Source organism: Bombus bifarius, unplaced genomic scaffold, assembly GCF_011952205.1.
Source record: "Bombus bifarius isolate JDL3187 unplaced genomic scaffold, Bbif_JDL3187 scf7180000009770, whole genome shotgun sequence".
Taxonomy (NCBI): domain Eukaryota; kingdom Metazoa; phylum Arthropoda; class Insecta; order Hymenoptera; family Apidae; genus Bombus; species Bombus bifarius.
Window position 1 is genome coordinate 616,133 of NW_022885326.1, and position 21,268 is coordinate 637,400.

The window sequence follows — 21,268 nt, forward strand, 5'->3', positions numbered from 1 at the left end:
CTTGCAACAAGCCTGGCTATTACTTATAAATCTGTTTCATATTTCGGATATCAGCGCAAATTTATCTGTTTGTAATCTTTTGGAGGCTTTCAATGATCTCGCTTCATATGCGCCCCGGGCATATAGAATTCCTAGAAAACTACGTAACTTAGCAACTGTGATTGTCCGTCTTTTTTCAAAACTCGATGCGCCTCGGTTTCAGTGCAATCTTTTATGCGTTGCATTATGTGCCTGTCAATTATCAATTCGAAAGCACTAGTTACATAACCCGACATAATATTTCTCTTAGCATAGCCAGTAGGCCTTGCGATATCCTTGAATATCATACGAACGGGCGTCCTACCCCTAGATCCGCCTGCTTTCAGTTTTATCCACTGTGCCCCGTCAATTGCAATTTCAATTTCACCCATTACATTTTGGGATGCGCTTGGAATGCTCGTCCTTTCATCCTCGGAGTCAGAACTAGAAAAAATACGCATCCTTTTCTTGTTACAACACACTTTCAAGAAGTTTTCCTCTTCACTATCCGAAGATCCTTCTGTCTCTCCACTTTCAGTGTATTCAGAACTTTCACTGTCAGCTTCGCTTTGGCCTAATTCATATTGATCTTCTTCGGAGATATCCTCAGAACAATCTTCATTCATGTTGACAATTTATTGAATATCTTATTATATCTCCTGGATTTACTCATGATTGCTAGAAAAGGGGGATTGGTCAAAAAAAGAAAATACTGTGCCCAAATTCAATTATCCTATTGTAAACACTTACAATAAGTGGAGACAATAATGGGAAATGTCTACAATAACTGAAACTTTTGCACACTGTCTTTGAAAAACGATTTGTTTATGAAATCAGTTAGCCCGTCAATTTGACGGGTTTCGCAGAGATAGATATACTACATACAGATTTCAAAAATTAGAAAACCTAGGAAAAAATAATTGCGAGTATAAATTCTTTAGATGAAATGATTATTATTACGAAATTGTGCAAAATGCAAAATAGTTAAAATTAATGCCATGATTTTTGGAATATTTCATTTCGAAGTTTGAAATCCGTCAAATTGACGAGTAGCGTAAACCTAGTATTAATAAACACGAAACAAACAGCTGCCTTAAATACTTAATTTTGCAGGTGGTACAGAATCTTCACTTCACTTATTCTTTATTTTTTATTCTTTTACGTAGTTTACAGCATAATTTTTATTTTATTCCATAATATAAGATAATTAATAGTTTATAGGTTCTAATTCTAATACATCCTACTTTAGATCAGTTTAGTATCTATTTCAATCTGTTAATTCATAATACAGTTGATAGAATCTATACATATATATGTATATGAGATCTAATATATGAGAAAAGATAAGAAATATATTGTCTAGTTTACTGCTCGTTATGTAAAATCTATATACAATCAATAAATAACATTTATGTTGTTTTCTGGATATAATAAGCATTGTAACATATTAAGTAACAATCAATTAAATAACACTATCACAAACAAATACATAAAACCATAATCCCTCAAACTCCGTAGTATTCGGATATTAGGTAATAAGAGTCACTGTACATTATAAACTAAGAAATACAGAAAAGAAATTTCTTTGAAATCCAAACAATCTTAAAATCCAAAAATATAAAAAAAGCAAAGGTTAAGAAAGTAACGTTATTGAATCTTCAATATTCAACATATACCGATAAGACGTATAGATAAAAAGCTTCTGGTATCAGGCGTAGAAAGTGTGTATGAATTTAGCGAAGGTGATATGAATATCGAATTCATCGATTACCGATTACCGATTACCGATTACCGATTACCACGCTACCGGTTCCGCGGTTCGCGTGCGTGCACTGCTTCTCGAGAAGAAAAACGAGCTGTTCGGCTAGCGGGAACAAGGAGGGGGTAGAAACAAGCTTGAAGAAACACACAGGTTGCACCTGCCGCCTTGCTTTCCCCTCCTAGGGAACCCCAGATGTTTATCGGGCCCCCAGTTAAAAAGTTGGATATATATCGGGCCCGGGCCTCGAAACGAGCGTCGACGATTTTTAACCGGCTCGTTTGACTTTCAACACGCACCGTCGTGCGGACGACACTTCCGCGGACAATCACGTGTTTATAGAAATTAAAGGATAATTATATAAGTATGCGTGATTTTAAGTATGTATGTTGCGAACGGTTTAGAAAGTTCAATATAATGTAGAATTATCATATTATTGTTATTATTATTATTATTATTAAGACGTTGAGCACATGAATGTAAGTTAATGTTTAATAAGCTGTATCAATAAGAGAAGAATCATAGGAAAAATGTAGAATATAGAATATGGAAAGTGCCTGTTTTAAGTGTTCAATTTAGCAACTATACTATTCCAGGATTCCAGGATAATGGTTTCTATTATATTTCCTGATCACCGTATACATCGTGTTTTTTATGTTCCATATAAACATTTCATATCATATAATTTTGTTATTATTACCACATATGACGTAACATGAATAATGCATTTATTATGTTCTAATGCGACGTGATCATATAACGTAGTCATTAGCAACCGGAGAATATGACTTTGGATATATAAATAAATTTAGAAAATGTGCAGAGTATTAATATGTGTTTGATTAAATAAGTAATATGCTACAATTTTTCTATCGTGCCTTTTTCGCTTTGCTTCCTGTTTGCCTATAAAATAACGTTTTATTATACTTTCTGCACAAATGGAGATTTACCTTCCATATATATCATCAGTTATAATTTTTCAATTAAATTCAATGCTTAAAAATTGTTTAATTATAGCGTGACACAATATCTCTTAATTTACAAAAACTGCGTGTAATAGCGCATTATAATTTTTAATTTCAATAAATGAAACTACTTTTCATTAATAAACCATATTTCAAGATGACAACACTGGAAAATGAGATTAGATTTTTGAGTATTATTATACTCTAATTTAGAAATTAGTATAATATAATTTTCACTTTTTTATGCGTTAAACATCATCAATATAACTGTTTCAAGATAAAGTTCAAATATTCCACATAACTCTTCACTTCGTGAGAAAAAATGCAAGATAAACAATTCCGCACGTGAGAATATTCCTAATATCGAATAATCATTTCTCAAAGTATTCAAATTTCATTAGCATACATTAACAAACAACTGTTTATTTTCCTATGACGAAACGAAGTACATATGTACTTACTATATTTCCACAAACTTTCAAATTACGACGCAACTGTTGAATACACAGCGATTGCCCTATCTATTGATATTTCCATTCAAACCACGTTTTCAATTTCAGATATTTCTTCAATCAAGTCGGATAGGTGCGAGCAGATAAGATACGGATAAAGATAATGCATCGGTGTTAACAAAATTTACAGCTTTCTAAGCCTCAACCGTACGCCGGTTATTATCACGACGCCATTAAACTCAACTATTCCAAACCAAATTAATTTTCTACCAAAACTTCATTACTTACATTCAACTCCCGCAAGGTGCAGTAATCTTATAAAACACACGTAAATCCATTTTATTAACGTGAAATGTAGAAATAATCAAAATGGTATTTCAATTTTTTAAATTGTAGATTAGCTCCGATAAAAATAAAACGTAAACGTGAAAATATAATTAACACCGTGCTAAACAGTTTTCATGCATATTTTGTCGGTAATTTCAGTTCCTTTGGCGTCGATGTTATTAAACCTTATAGATTGTTGAGGTTAAATATGCAACATAATGGCGACGCAGTTCGCAAACGTAATTAAAATTCTAAAAATTCTGTGCTTTAGTATTTACCTACTCTGATATACGTACATTGGAACATTAAATATAAAAATAATACGAAGAAACCGACATACAGTAGTCCATCTAAATAAAAAAATTTACAATAATTCACTGATTAGAAAAAGAACAAAATGATTTAGTATATTAGGTTACAGATTTCTTAAAGCTACTTTTCAATGAATTTAAGTAATTCGAATGAAAATATAACTTTAAAATTGTTGAAGACTTTCCAAAGTTTGATTATTGTAACGTTCCCGAAATTAAGTATCTCTAATGACAAAAATGACTGCCTTTATATTAAAATTTATTATGATAAATAAAGAACTTTCTGTCCCTTGTCTTATTTCTAACATATCAAAATTTATTAATATAAACATTGTTGATTATTTCAGCTATTACAATCATACCATCGCAAGCATTTAATACGAATTATTCAAAAATAATAAAAAGAATAGTCTAAAGATAGATTATCATTCAATATTAATAATATAAAAATAATATTAAATAAATTTATTTAAATTTTGTGTATCATAACGTGTTAAATCATGAAAAAACTTTCTTTAATAAAAAGCATAAGCAATCTAATACATGTGTATTATACATATAAAAGCACTAAAAATAAAAGTCTAAAAGAAAATTACCATTCAATGCCAATAATAGATATAAAAATATCGCATTAACTTATTTAAATTTCATAGACGCGTAAACAAACGTTTCCAAATAAGAAGCATAAACAGCCTAGTACACTTGAAAAGAACAGGTCACGATTATCCTACATCTTGATTTTATTCATAAGAAATTGTTGATTGTAGCATATGCTATTGTATGACAAGTTTATAGCGACTATAAAGTGGACACGAAAAACCGGCGTTCCAGCTAACTAGTTTTTAATTGAAATACAAACACAATGACAGAGACAGGTCAGCGCGAATAAACTGACCCAGAATGAGCAATCGACGGCAACAGTCTTTTCCCGACAACGTACCTGGTCGTACCCGCTTATCCGCCATGATAACAAGTATCTGATTAAATTTATGTAATAGCGTGTTACACTATGTTATTGTGGAATTACTTCGATAACCTACTCTGATAACGTCGTGGTATTAAATTCACTGTCACTTCGACGATACTTTTGTCGTTGTTTGAATCAACCGTCAATCAATAAGTATGAAATTTAAAATAAATCATAGCTGCATACAATCTCAGTTTACGTCTAGAAGACTCACTAAAAGCAATCTGGTTTACGGATATTTTCCTATGCATTTACTTTCTACAATACTCGTTAAATATTCTTTCTATATTAACAATCGCGTATTTTACATTTAAAGCATTCGCTGAAACGAAGAAGCATATATGTAGCAAAGTTTATACGTGAAATAACGCGGGAAGTATGAATCGGATAAAAGGCTGTCCAAAAAGATGCATTAATTGTAAAAGAATTTAGAAATATCCGGACATAAACAATAACAGCCTAGGTGGACTTTTCTTATGTATTAACTTTTTATAATATACCTTAAAAATATTCGCTAACGTAAGAAAAAGTATAATAACATTTATGAACAATATTACGCGGGAAATATAAATCGAAAACTTTTCTTATATATTCATTTCTAATAACATTCGTTAAATACTACTGCGTATTTTACGTTAAAAATATTCACTGAAATAAGAAAAAGTATAAAAATATTTATAGACGAAATTACGCTAGAAATATAAATAGAAAAGACATAGCAATAATTGTAAAGCAGTTCACGCGAACGCATGTCCCGACGGCGGCAAATTTGAGTCGCGAGAGACGCGAAAAAACAGCACGTTAGAAGACACATCGTCGTTTACACATCTACACCTCCCTTCCTTCCCACATACACACACACAGGAAACATGGTTCCATGCAACATATGTATATACACAAGCGCACGATTAAAAGAGAAACTCACTCCAGAAATAATGCACAGTATCCATCCAAGTCACGGTGGTGGAGGTAGGTTGCGCTCGTCCTGGATTATCAATACCCGAAAGAGGTTTGCGTTCAAGTTCCTCGAACCTTAATCTCAGTGGTCGTCTCACGACAACATACTTTCGTCGCCTTCACGCCAACATACTTTCGCACGGTCTTCGAAATCTCACTCACTGGCCGAGCTTCAAAAACTGAACGTGTCCCACGATAAGAACACGATAAGTGTACATTCCTCTGGGATATATTTCGCGCCGTAGGTTTTCCCGCGTTTAGTTTCGTGGATGCACACGCGGCAAAGGTAACGCAGCTAGAGCGAGACGCATACACGTATAGCTGAGAAAGAGCGGGGAAAAGAGACAGAACGAGAAAGAAAGACCGAAACAGAGAAAGAGGGAAATAGAGAATGACAGAAAAAGAGAAAGACACTACGTTCGGAGCAATGGAATATGTGCACGCACTTCTCGCTTGGTCCCGTCTAGGGGAAAGAAAATCCTGCCACCACTCCTGCTCCACCTCCAATCTCATACAATATACGTGTAGTCGCGCGCACAGTTTTCAAAACAACAGGTTACTATGTCTGTATCTTTGACTTTCGGTAAACTTTTAGTTTCTTTCGTTTATTAGTATCAGATTTTAGTATGGAGCGTGAATCGGTGCGTTATAGTCGCGCGCGGTTTTTCCGCACGCACACGCCGCCGCGGATCAATAATTCACCATACGAATTCACCAGAAGCGGGTGAGCGAGCGGGCAGGCACGCAGGCACTAGGCAGAGAGGCACACGTTTCTGTCGTGGCGCGCTCTCCTCGGGGAAACGCACGCAGCCCACCACCACCGGCACACCAATCGCTCCTAACCTCCTCGACGCGAGTCTCCGTCGCTGGCTGAGTCCCGTACACGTTGCCAGAGAGACTGCACACGCTTCGCGTAACACACACGTATACACACGGTTGCGTTCTCTTGACACACAGCTGACACAACGCTCGTAAACACGCGACAATCGGACAAAGACGGATGCACCGCCAAACCGCAGGTATAAACCGGCACGACTCGAGCTCTTCGTTTATCAAACTGATCCGACTATCATTTTATCACACACATATCTCTCTCTCTCTTTCTTTCTCTCTCTTTCGCTCCCTCTACTTTCCTATCCTTTCTCTCACACACTCTTTCTCTCTCACTCGCTCATACGTATATACTATCTCTTCCTTTTTTAGTCGGAAAGCAATAGTAAGAGCACTAGCAGCAACACCGGAGCAAGCAATGCGAACATCACGGTCACCGGAAGTACGAACCTGACAATCACGACATACAAGGAATATGACGAGGATCGGTTATGTGTTTTTTTGCACTGAATAACGTCGCCACGCATATACATCATTCACGCACTCTGTCGAGTTTAAGTTCCTCTTTTATATATTTATCTTTATCGCACAATAGGTTTATACGTTCGTCTCTTTCTTTCGCACGAGCGTTTATCGCTCCCTCTGTCTCTCGCTCTCGTTCGTCCGTCCGTCTGTCTGTCTGTCTGTCGGTGTCCGACAGTGTGTATATCGCCGTCTCGTCGCTGCTGTCGAATCCGTTCCGTGCGCGGCCCCTGTGTGGGACGACGCCGCTGGGACACACGGGCGTGGACGAGTAGACGCGCTCTTTCCACGATCTTTCGACACTATTTTCTTTAATGTACTTACCACTGGGCGAGCTGACGTGGCGTCGCGCGCGCGCGGGGCCTTCACACCACGGGTAAAATTCGCACAGTAATATTAGCGCGCAAGGCTGCACCCCGGTAAATACGAGCGCAGTCACCACTCTTGTTTTTGGTATGCCAGGAATGGCACAAAGAATCTGGACAACGCACACGCCTGCTGCGCAGCCGGTCTGCGCACACGCTGACACCGCTTATGCGGCCGCGGGAGAAACCAGAAGCCGAACGTTCCCGATTAAGCACGAATCTCCCCGAAGTCAGCCGATTACCTACCCCCACCGCGATATACAAGATTCGCATTTCCCCACTCCCCGCGCGGGAGATCAGTCGCGTCACGCACGTAATAGAGGTTGGATGTTGTTGCTCGCTTACTCGTTTATTCTCTCTCGCTCGATGTTCGAGGGGCACTTGTTGAATTTCAGAGGTTACGTTTTAGGTTTTTCGAATAAACCTTTTGATAAATGGCAACACACCAACCGCAAAACGGCCACCTTTATCTCTCTCATACGCGTTTTTTCCATGCAATCTGATATTGGACATACATACGCTATCAAATATAATACACTCCTTTTTTATTACATGTAAGAACTGATCCGCTTCTGTAATAATAAAATATATTATACTTTGAAAATATACTTTTGTAATTCGTAAACTGTTTTGAGAATAATAATCGGTTTTTTATATATTTCACTCTTTACATTAAATTTAGTTACATCTCTATCGTTTAACGATGATCACGTCACAGTCTTTTACATATAAACAGGTTCATAAACACATTCATAAACAGGTACCTTTTCGGTAGCAAACTATCTGGAGTCGTTTATGTGCATGAGAATTTAAAAAAGTAACCGATCCTTATGACGTTTATGCTCCGTTGGAAAAAGAGTTTTCACCATCTCTCACCCTTGGTATTTAACCCTTTATTCTTGTGTAGTAATTTTCTTTAGATTCAATTCGTCAGGTTCACGCCTTTCTTCAGACTTCTGCTCCAATTTCAAGGTCTTTATGTATGGAATTTTTAGTGAGTATATAATTCATGTGCGCCATAAGCGCCATACCTTAAATCACGTTTACCGACAAGCAAACGATATAATTTCCTATCAACTGTACATATCGATTTCATATTTAAGATTTCAATTTTATAAATATGAATTTTTATACCATTAAAATGGTAAATATTTATTACAACGTTATATCACGGGTATATTTAGTATGTTAATAATTTTTTAACAATAAAAGTTAATGATATATAATTATAAAATAATTATTTGAAAGAATTAAAATGTTAAAATATAAATGAATTAAAAATTAATTATTCTCAAGCTTAATTTATAAAGATGTAAACTTTTTTCATATTTTGTTTTATAAATTTGCAAATTAGAATTCTTGTACTTAACACTTACTAATTTTGTTACAAAAAATACATGAATTGAATATATTCTTGTAAACTTATCAAATCAGTAAATTCTTTACTGCTCGGATAATCAACTTTCTACCTTATCTACAGAAGTCAATTGTAACTTGAAATCTTATCGGAAAAACATAAACTGTGCTGTGTAATTTTTTACTTGTACAGACATAAATATGCATTTAAATATAATTATGACATGAAACTAAACGTCCATTGTTATTCGAATTATTATGTATCTTATATATACATATATGTAAAACACGTACGAAAACAAATTGCTTTGAAAAATAGAAAGCGAACAAAAAATATCTCCCAAATACGTACATATGAACCTACAATAACAATTATAACTGTGATTATTTAAGTTTATAATCGCAAATAAAATTATTAACGATAAATAAGCTTCATTTGGAATTGGATACGTTTTTATCGCTTACAAAATATATAATGTATAAGTATATTAAAAATTTCTCTTATTTAATATTTAGTGAGAACATAATTTTGAAGCTGTTTTTTTAACTTTCTCTCTCGATGTATAATAAACTACAAATTTTTAGAGTAAAAGCCAACAACATGGTAAAAGTTTGTTCACTTATGATTTATTAGAAATTTACTCCACTTATATCATTTACATAATTTACTTTTCATAATAAAAGGTATCGGATATATGCGTAGTATAACAAAAACTTGTTTAAGTTATACTATTCATAGAGAAAAAGAAAATTCATGTGTATCATATTTATATATGCGACAAACCGTTCAACCAATCAACAAAACTGACGCATAAAGCGACACAAAAATAAAATAGATGTCGTATGTATACAATGATTCACAAAAGTATTTGAACACAGGAAATTTGATGTCAATTCTATGTGTTATAAGGCATGACTATCATGATACGATTTAATTGGTCAAACCTGAAACCAATCTGAAAATATGTAACGTTTACTGTAAACAGATATCTAGCAAAAAAATTAATATACGGCATAAATGCCCATATTAAGCGTATAATGAGTGTTAAAAGTTGAGTACTGAAGCTTATTAATATAATAGAGTGACTGTTTAAATGGTTTTATGATTTTTACAAAATATATACAATAAAGTCTCCCTTATCCGAACTAACAGGGAAACAAAATTGTTCGGATATACATAATACACGAACATACATAATAAACGTATAAAAAAAATCTACAAGTGTTTGGATACTTTTGTGAGTAACTGTATAATATTTCTGAGCCGTTGAAAGGTGGAAACTGTCGGTATCGTTGTGCACACACATGGATCGTTTATTGGGCCGATTTTAAACACGACAAAACGCTCGTAAAATCGAATGTCACGTATCAAAATGACGGTCAAAGCGTGCCTTTTGCAGGGAGACAAAAGCGGTCGTAATTAATGCTTTTAAACGCGCGTGCTGTACTGCACCAAGCTCCTTTTGTCAGTTGGACACATTGTACCTCGACAAATGTTTACGAACGACCACAGGGTAGCAGAGCGTGCACGGTGACAGTGGCTGGCAAGCCGCGGGGTTGAAACGCGCAGTTTTCGTGCGGATTTTCACCGAACGCGACACATTCAATGGGGGGAAAGGCACGGTCCGATTTCACCCGCGAGGTTTAATTACTTAATTACGTTAACGCTCGATTTTCGTAACGTGTCGACGAGCCACGCGCGGGCAAAACGATTCCGTTAGTTTCACTGCAATTTCGTGCCCGTGGCTGTCTCTTCACCCTCCATTGAAGTATAGCCGTACGATACACAGTTGCAAATTCGTTTTAGAAACGAGGACGCTTGGTAAATGAAATTTTCTAATGAAAATGAAATATGATGTCTTCTTTTGGCGTAACTTACATCTTTGGTACGAGATATTGTGCAGATTTATGTATAAATAGAGCAGGTTTTAATCTGTTTTGATTCAAACATAATATTTATAATTAAGTTAATCAAGTATTGATCACAATTTATAGATGTGTGTAAGGTAATATTTTAGATAAACTAGTGAGTGGTTTTGTAACGAATATTAAAACAAATATGGAATAATATAAAATATATGCATTATTTATTATTTATTATTGTATATATTATTATTCTTATTATAATATATATACAATATAATTATAACTGTAATTATAATTAATAATATTATATATATATTATTTTATATTTATCTTGATATTTAAAGTTTATAAATTTATTTAAAATTCAAACATATATATGTACATTTGTAGGTATATATTTTAAATGAAGTGATAATATACATGTACATAAATATACATACATATAGTATAAGTAAAGAGATGATTTATAAGGATAACATTTTTTATTATAATTTACGAATATACGTAATATACAGTACATGCTAACTCCCTTTTCAAGGGAGAAAGGCAGGAAAATGAAGTTATCTATCTATCTTATAAAAAATTATAATAATATAACATAATCTAATATAATATAATATGTGTATGCCCATATATATGTATAATAGAATTCCCTATGAAATTGCTTATTCACGATTAAAATGACAATTATCTTTCTTCCCATGGTCTTCATTTATAAGAGTTATTTCGGAGGAAGCATATGCGTTATGATTAGTGTGTTGTAAACCTCCCTTAATGTCGATAGTCGTAAAGTCATAAAATTTCCGGCAATACTCTTTTCTGCGATTAAAAGGCACTAATTTAAAATTGTCAGATCAGTCGTTTTGGTTGTAGTGGTTGTGATTGCAAAAGATTTATTATCAACTCCTTTCATGTGATAGTTGCGAGAAAAGTGGCAGTGCCGTAAATTAGTTATTGTATAATAATATATACTTTATACATACTAAACCATCATTATATAATAATTACATATAATTAACAAACAAATACATATATAGAACAGTTATAAAGAAATAACTCACTTTGATAAATGAAGATGTTATCTAATAGGTGGACAATTTTGATATTACTACCACAGAAAAAAATGTTATACATCACGTAACTAACACTACTTACGGTAATCTGTGGATTTGAATCAATAAAAAAATATAATTATTCAAACGACAATAGATAAAAACTTAAAGAGAAAATATATGGCAAAATTCCAATAACAATCTTATAGATATGTGTCACTCAGAAGTCAAACTGATCAACTCCACTAATTCGTTTCTCAATTTCGCTTCTCAGAATAAGCAAAATAAGCTACCGACTATGTAATAATATTAGTAAATTTACAAGATACAAGTTACAGTTTGAAAAGTTTTGTTTGTTGCACAAACAGTTTTTATAATTATATACGTTATAAGGACTAATTATTATTGGTGACTTAATTGATTACCTTGACAATAAACAATAATATCAATGATTTAACTTATGACTTGTAGATAAATCTGAAAAACTGTTTCTATATTCTACGGGAAGAATTCTATAAACTATAACTTGTAACTTACTTCTTTTAAAATAATAACTAAATTTATGGTATTACTAAGACTAGACGTTTAAAGGATTTGTTGGAAAAAAATAAAAATACACTTTGAAATTCATGAATGAAATTTCATTTGGGGTATAAATGATTCAAGTTACATAGAATTAATGTGAGAATCGTTGAAAGATATTCTTTTTATCGATATTTTTTTAAAGTGGACCTTATCGTAATTTCATATTAATGTAAAATTACTGATTAATTTAAATAAAAACATATTTAAAAACGAAGTAATAAAATTAAATATAGATGATATAAAATTTCGAAATCTCGAAGGCATGCTTATCCAGATAAGATTTATAACCATCATAAGGCTATGTTCTAACTGAATACAGTGCAAGGCTTAACAAATAAAGCCTAATCAATATAAACGAATTTTATAAGAACGTCATATTTGGTCTTATCTTAATGAGGAAAGTATAACCAATATGTTAATGAAACCAAACTATGACAATGGGGTAAGATACTCCCCCTCCTCCGAAAGAAAGAAAGTTTTATTTGCAACATTTTATAGAACAACAATAGTTGTTAACAGTAGTGTGTAAAGTTTTAAATGGGACACTTTGTACATAATTTAACATTTTGGAAAATAATAAAAAGGCAAATCACACGATATGTATATATATGTGTGTGTCACATCACAGTAGCTTGTTTGTTGGAAATGCGTAGCTTTATAAACACTTGTGCTGTGTGTAAAATTAGGAGTTGGACGTAATATTATATATAATAATTGTTACATAAACTTATTAACTGGAAACTGGAGCAAACCAGAAATTATCATTTTGCGAAAATGACACCTATTGTTCCTGCATTTGAAACTGCACCTCAGGACACAGAAGCTGGTCAATTTCAGTTTCCGTTTGGATTTGTGACGTCGCTACAATGGTCAGATTATATTTGGTTATCTTGTTGACAGAGCAAATATTCACTGGTACATTGATATTATCAGAATCGTAATTTTTAAAAATTTTCTGATCCTTAATGAAAAAAGGAAATCCTAGAATGTTCGTATTCCGTTATAACATATAGACTACGGATATTTACGCAAATTCATATTTTTATAAATATGATTAAAAATATAGAATCTAGGTAGGAAATTGTTTTATCTACTAAATATTATAGGAGGTATATATTAGAGAAGATATTTTGGATATTTTATCTGTATTCTTACGTTTTAAACATATGGTGCACTTTTGCATCTTTAAATTTTCTATAAATGCACTAGATGCAAGGAAAGTCTATCAATTAATATGTGTAATACGTTTATAGGTAATGGTTTTATAAATATGCAATAGCTTCTCTTTTTTTTTTACATGGGGAAATCCTCATGGACACCGCGCCGCTTTTCTGGGAAGCGGCGGGGCAGTGTCGGACTCTTACCAACTAAAATCCCAGGATGTCCTACCTAACGCTTAACAGGAGTGTCCCGGGACCTCAAATATGATATAGCTAGGTTAATAGTTAGGTTAGTAGTTAAATAGCCTGATAAGAGAAGTGTGTAAATACATAACTATATGTATTTGAGGATCGTATGGTTGAAAATGCAAGGCGAATAAGAATAACAATTGTAAACTAGTTTCTTCTCATGCTCGGCAGGCTGAAAAATAAATAATAATAATTTTTATTATTAATGGTTTTATTAGATCATTTTATAAGTATGTAACATCATGTCTTATTTTATATTTTGTATATCTAAAACAAAACCAAATGATAACTGTCGAAAATTAAAGTAATATGTGTTAATAAAAAATTATATAAAATGGAAGGATGTATGTAATTGAAAATTATTAGGTCATTCATTTTGCCTACAAACGTAATACCGGCAGATTTTCAATTATTTCGATTACAAAATAAGATTATTAAAATGTAAAAAATTTAACACACTGGAGAATATCGAAAAGATAATCGAACTGTTTGCATTAAAATCTTAATAATTCCTTAAAATAATTAGTTCTAGAAGGCGACAAATCTATAACATTTTAGATTATATAATCTTGTAAAGATACATATCGCACTCTTGTGATAAAAGTGAAACAACTCAAAAAACGCGATTTTCAAATTATCATTATGAGACATTCCTCGACCAATTACGAAAATATTATTCACTTATGTTCATAGAGATGGTTGATAGAGAGCAATTATCTCGCTCTTCGTGATTCATGTGACACTATGCTACATAAATACGTTTTATGTGATATGAGATGTGCCCTGACTAGGAGGGTGGTTCTCCAGGTGTTTCTCCAAAAACTAAAAATGAAGAAAAAATATAGTTTTACTTGTTTTATAAGAATTATTCTTCTCGTTTATAAATTTGATTTAATTACGTTCAAAACAATTTTTCGCTTTTTCTAGGAAACAAACTTTTCGAGTAGAATGTCTTCCGTCGCAAGTGTGCGATATATATGTATAATTCCAATATTGTTTTTAGTTGTATAAAGTTATCAATAAAATAAAATATGTAAACGTAACAACATTTATGGAATGATTTAGTACACAGAATATAATATGTATAATTTCATATGTTTTATTAATTTTATTATTTTTAATATATTGCAAGTCTACTATTACAAATAAATTAAATATTTTTAATACAAAGATATATGTTAATATATAATATGTACATATATGGTATATGTGAGTTTGAAAGAAATTAAATTTAGTTTTTATAATTGTATTTTGCATTCTAATGTACTTGTGAGATTGTGAAGTAAATTGTAAGTGTAATGTTTGGAACAAAAGTGCCTATACTTTGTTATTTACGATAACAAAAAATAATGCAGTATGTAGCAATAAATTTAGACTTTGATATACTTCAAACTGTTTGCTACAATTAGCGTTACTATCTGTAAATGCATATACTAATTGTAAAATAAAGCGCTTTTTTTCATTTTTGGCTCATTATGTATAATCTTTGTAAAAAGCGCAATAACACTAAGAAGATTTTAACATTGTATCTTTAAAAACAATCTACACTCATTATGTTATTTTATTAAACAGAGGAGCTATAGAGAAAAATTTAATAATTTCAATTGTAATCATGTTTCTTCAAAATTTACAAAACTTCAACATTTAAGTATTTATGAATATAGATTCTACTCCATAAATAGTATATAAAGTATATCGAAGTGATCCAAATAAAACAATAATTTATTTTTAACCTATTAGTATGAATGATTTTGCAAACATCCGAGGATATCGCAAATGTGTAAAATGAAAGTAATGTTACAAATATAGTAGAACTCCATTTATCTGAATTCCATTTATTCGAACGAAATTTTAATAATAAAATTGTAATATATATATATTTATAAATAATAATCATCAAAATATAATAAACAATTTTATTTTAGTTAATGACGATATAATACATAATTATATATAATTAAAAACAATAATATTTTAGTTATTCTCTCCTGTTAGATCGGATCCACTTTCTGAGCGAAAGTTCACAAACACCTACTAACTGTTTGTCTTCCGATAGATTGTAATAAGTAGAGTTTCATTATGCGAGACATTGTCGATGAAATTAAAAAAGAAAAGTTTGATTACATACAGTAAAAGTAATATCTTATATAATAGTATAAATGTTATAATTTTGGACTCTTATTGGTGTATTTTTTATTTTATGGACCTCTATTGTATTTTTAATTCTTTAAATCGTTAATTAAATATAGCAAATTAAAAACTAAAACTTTAAAAATAAAGTGAAAACTTTTAAATTTAAGTTGCTTAGAATTAAAATTCTTAATTTTAATTTGTTTGAAATTAAAATTATTACTGATGATTTAATTAAACGTTTTTTAAATTGTTAATCAAAAATAATAAATGGATTGTAAATACGGGAGCAAAAAGAGATTTAAAAGGCCGTAATAAAGGATATAACGTGTTCTTAAAATGCGAAAGGTATTTGCAAGAAATTTTAAGAGATAGACTTCGTAAAGAAAAGTAGGGTTTTATAAAAGCATCCCTGTTCCACGGATAATACGGGAATTCCTCGAATGCGCTGTTCACGCGATATTTTAATACTTTTGTAGCTTGTCGTTCGTACAAGTAAATCATTGCTGTGATAAGCTCTACCAGGAATCTCACCCCTGCAAAACATCCGCCGGTTATAAGAAATGTTTTTCAAGTTTATGATGCGAAGGTTGGAATGGATCGAACGTCTTTTACCCCTTTCTTTTTAAGTAATAAAATCGACGACGGAAGATACGAGAGGCATCGTAAAATTTACAATAAAAATGCTACAACACTGAGAATTATTATTGGAAACAATGTAATGAAAAACTGTTGCTATGAATATTTTATATTTTTAGTATTTTCTTGGTAATCGTGTTATGATGGAACAATCTTAAAGATCATACGAAATATATTTGCCATATTTAAAAGTTATATTTTTGTTTCACATCAACTTTCGTATTTTTTCTATCCTCTTGAATATTTTAAATATATATAAATGTCATAATTTATTTAAAAATACCCTTTGGTTTTTTAACAAAATTTCATGAATTTATTAAAAATTGTAAAAATTGTTATTTTTAGTCCCCGATTTTTACTTTTATTAAAAGAATAAATAACCTTGAAGATCTTAAATGGCCCTAATTCGATGATCAAGAACTACACAATATAAAAAATCATAATTTCGCCTTCTTTATATTAATATCTCTACACAAACATTAACCGATCAAATCTAACAATAATCTAATAAACAAGTTGGAGTCAAACCTACCACTTAAAATTATCTAAATCTAAATCTAATCGGAATCTGCAGTTCCCAAGTCTATTCAGTCGTATTCGAAAAAGCGTTCAATTATTATGGACAGTGGCGGGTTTTGGGTACTGCAAGCACGGTACCAGAATCGAGTGGAATCCAGCTGAGAAGCCGGGCCCGGTAGACGTCGAACGAGTAGGATTATTCGCCGGTGGATCGGGAGCTGGAGCCGGGACACTGGGGTCGGAGCCGGGGCCGGGGAACAATGTCGGAAACGACGAGGACGGTATGCCGAGATATGCAGGATATCGCGCAGAACTGCGATCCTTCGAGGTCGGGAGCAGAGGCACACGGTTATAGAGCGGTGTGCGCGAGTAAAGCTAGATACATATCCCCCGTTGCACCACTACTACCACCGCTACTATCACCCCTATCGTCGGCTCTCTGCACCAATACCTATGTAACACCGTCACTAACACCAATGTTCAGCAGCAACGCGCACCGAGAGAGAATACGTCTAAGTGTATTACCTTCGGGAGCGCACCGTTCCACCTAAATATGTAATAATATCTACCGGAGATACCGGCATTCCTCGACCTCGAGAAGAATTCGATCAAAATGTGTCGCGATACTCTGCTGGTATGCCAGGTGAGCTACGCGTCTCTCTCCCTGCTCACTCGCCTACTCCTTTCCTTTCCTCCGCCGTTTACGCTGACTACGTCTTCTTCGGCTTGTTCGACCCACACTCTATGCCCTACACCGACAACCCTGGCTTGCTCTGCTCGAACGAGATCGAATGAGAGAGATCGATGTCTCGCCATGTCGGAGCCGTTTCTCATTGTTAGTGGAGAGTTGTTTGATCCTTAAACGTATAATTTTTTGGAAGTGTAGCCGGTTTAAGTGTAACAAATTACTTCGATGTTATATTTTATGGAATGTCATAGAAACGTTACGTACGTATATTGGCCACAATGGACAAACATATAACATGTAATATAAATAAATATTGTTTGTAATCGTATCATGGTTTAGAGAAAGAATTCTTTATTAATATACACAGTGGATTGTGGACTTCTTTCATTGCATAGCGGAAATTATTACAGCTTCGTTTGGATTTGGAACATATGTGATAATTGAAATACTCATTCCCTGTTAATTATTAATTTTGAATATTCATTTTCCTTTCATTTTTTTTTTTTTTTTAATTATAAGTTTGAGGTCCCATGCACCTTCCAAGAGTATTAGTGACCACGATGATGATAGTCAGTGGAACAAACACATATCTATCTATAATAGATAATAAAATCAAAATCCTTCAGAAAAAATAGAAATTTTTTGCATGGGTCTCTTTTTGTAGCATATTTAGCGAATTTGATAAACCATGCTGTGTTCTTTTCGTGCTATACTTATGACAGGTGATTGGGATATGATGGATAGTTTCGTATATCGCAAGCATCACAGATATTTGGTTTAATTTTGGTAAGATTGTATCCGTTTGATGTGACCTATTCTTATTCGTGACAATGTAACTTGATCAGGGATGTCATTGTTTCAACATTTGAAACACTTTTATTGACAGATAATCATTAAATGATTTAATAAATATAAAGTGCGTATACATATTGAAATTGTTTGATAAAAAACTGAAAACTTTACTATGATGAGGTAAATAAGGTAATTAGTCCATAATAATATAATAAACTAAAGGATAATAAAATAAAATAATACATAGATCGTTGATTGTGTGAATAGATCCTACATATATGTATATGTATAAAAATAATGATCTTTAACACTCCTTTAAAAGATGCGATTTATTACACAATTTAATATATGATATTAGAATAAAAAGATAATGTTTTATATAAAGGTTTTCCGAACAGTTGTATATGAGAAATATTTGAATATCTTCTCTTCATTATTTGCGAAGGTTTCAGCACCAAATTAAACGCAACTGAAATATACGATTATGTACCAATTTTTACATAAAACTTTGTTGTCATACGATATTTCTTAAATTTAAATCTATTAATTAAAGAATTAAACTGCATATAAAAGATAAATACCTACTAATAAATCATTCTACTCGACCGAAATCGGATCAATATTTCGTGATGTCGAAACTATTTCTCAGCGGAAAGGAATTTGAGGGTTGGGAAATTGTTGAACCCTTAGGTGCATGATTCTTTTAAATATAATAAAACACGTGTTTTTGCTAATTTATACGTTATCAAATCATACTTATATACATAATTATATATTTTACTTGGAAGTAGAAATCAATAAAGATAGACCCCTATATGCATGATTTTTCCAAATAAAACATTCAAAGAATCTCAATTTACAATACAAAACTATTGAAAAATAATTTTTAGAATCTATCTTAATTCTACTGTACTTTGTTTTGTGTGAAAAAGGTATTATTTAACTATTTTATTCTTATTCTCATCGTATATTTGACGTAGTTAAATACATGAAAAATTTCTGTAAAATTGTGTTGAAAAAAGGCCATTTTATTACTCTTATATTTAACGTAAGTAGATATGTATTTGAAGCGATTATCGAAAGAATGAAATATATATACACATGATAAAAAAAGGTCTTAATCGCAATATCAATCTTGATTGTCTCGTTTATACGATATTGCTAGAATATTACTGCTTTGACATTTCTGCTTTATTCGATATATTGGTTGAAACCAATAAACTTAATTAATGATAACAGTTTCATTGTTCAAATTACTTGTAATTAAAATCGATCGAGAATCTATATGTTTATTAGCTCTCATAATGTCGAATAAAATGAATCAAAATAATTATGTGTATTGTAGATGTTGTTCACCCAATTCGTGCAGAATTTGTTTTATGGAAGAAAAGCAGATCTGTGCCAATACTTTTCTTCATTATTATATACTACTTATAAATTATATACCTATAATAAATGGAAAGAAATAATGGAATGCTATATGAATACTGCATAATACAGCATTTGATACATTTTAATTTCAAATTTTTGATAAGCGATTTTCCAATTTAAGATCCATTTGAACACAACCGTGCTATGTCCTTTCCGTATCCGTCCCGTATCCGCTCCATGTCCAGGCATTTATGTGTCAATATTTATAATTTATACACGAACGGGATTAACCATTTCCAACTACATATTTATTTATATTTAAATGAGCTGTTAGGAAAAGAATTCTTTTAACTGGTGTGACGATATAAATCCCAACGAATTGAAGAGACCTCTTTTCTCTCATCGGAGATTAATTTGCTAGAGTCTTTTTAACTGCAATAGCTTATAATATACTTACTATAATAGCTACATTTATAGACTAACTGCAATGGCTACACTATTGGATGAAGAGAAAAAAGAAGTAACAAAGGAAAAGACGATTTGGTGTATATCCATCATAACAAAACCGCGAAGGAAAAGGAGATTTTCATCTTTACAAGTAATTAATAGATCATGGATTAAAATTTTATAAATACTCCAGAATGACACAGTATTCTTATAACTGATTAGACAGTACTCAGTCTTCGCGTTTTTCGCTACAAAAAATAGCGTCATGCAGGGACGAGACGAGGCAAACAGAAAAAATGTCGAAGACTAGCAAATGTGTCCGTGGCATGCGTGGCACGATACGGATCATGTATAAACTGTTATAATCAAAACTATGGGGGCCGATTCGGGTTCGGAACACGGACATGGCTCGGTTTTGTATAGATGGGATTACAATAGCAATAACAATCAATCCTATGTTACCAAAACTGTCCTTTTGTTCGATTATGGAACTAACTATGTATTTTTGCATCCTATTAAACATTTGAAAAATGCCGATTGTTATAATATTAAATATATCCTTAATTATTTATAAAATTTCATGGATTTATCACATATTTTAAATGCTGTTCGTTCTCCAACTATCTTAGTCACCATATGACATCGACATAAACAAATCAATAAAATATTTTGTAATTTTCTTAAAAATCTTTGTTGACATTTATAGCTGGTCGATCGTATTATATTGTAATAGCGGTAGACCGGTTAGCAGCTTGTCAGTTCAGAAAACAATGGTGCATCGGCGCAATTTTATCGATGTACAATCGGTTGAGCAAGTCGATACTCGAGTTGATAAATATCAACTACTTTCCTTCGGCACATTTCACAATGTACGCCCATCTCAAGTTTGTATTTGTATTGTTACTATTCGTGTAATCGGGCTGCTTAAGTATTCACCCTT

General features: G+C 32.3%; 1 protein-coding gene across 6 annotated transcripts in view; it reads right to left on the bottom strand.

Annotated features, from left to right (window-relative positions):
* The window catches only part of LOC117215669 (protein scalloped), a 338,791-nt gene extending 331,228 nt beyond the window's left edge, over nt 1–7,563 (bottom strand). For 2 of the 6 annotated variants that reach the window (XM_033462054.1, XM_033462058.1), the window contains exon 1: nt 7,434–7,555. Coding sequence is in view for 1 of the 6 variants with exons in the window: in XM_033462055.1 (XP_033317946.1) it covers nt 5,725–5,749 (25 nt within the window). In the remaining 5 variants the exon portion in view is untranslated. Of the gene's footprint in view, nt 1–5,724; nt 6,302–7,037; nt 7,408–7,433 lie in introns of those variants that run through there. The other 4 variants (XM_033462055.1, XM_033462049.1, XM_033462050.1 and 1 more) reach the window with 3 other exon arrangements.
* Nucleotides 7,564–21,268: the final 13,705 nt, after the last annotated feature.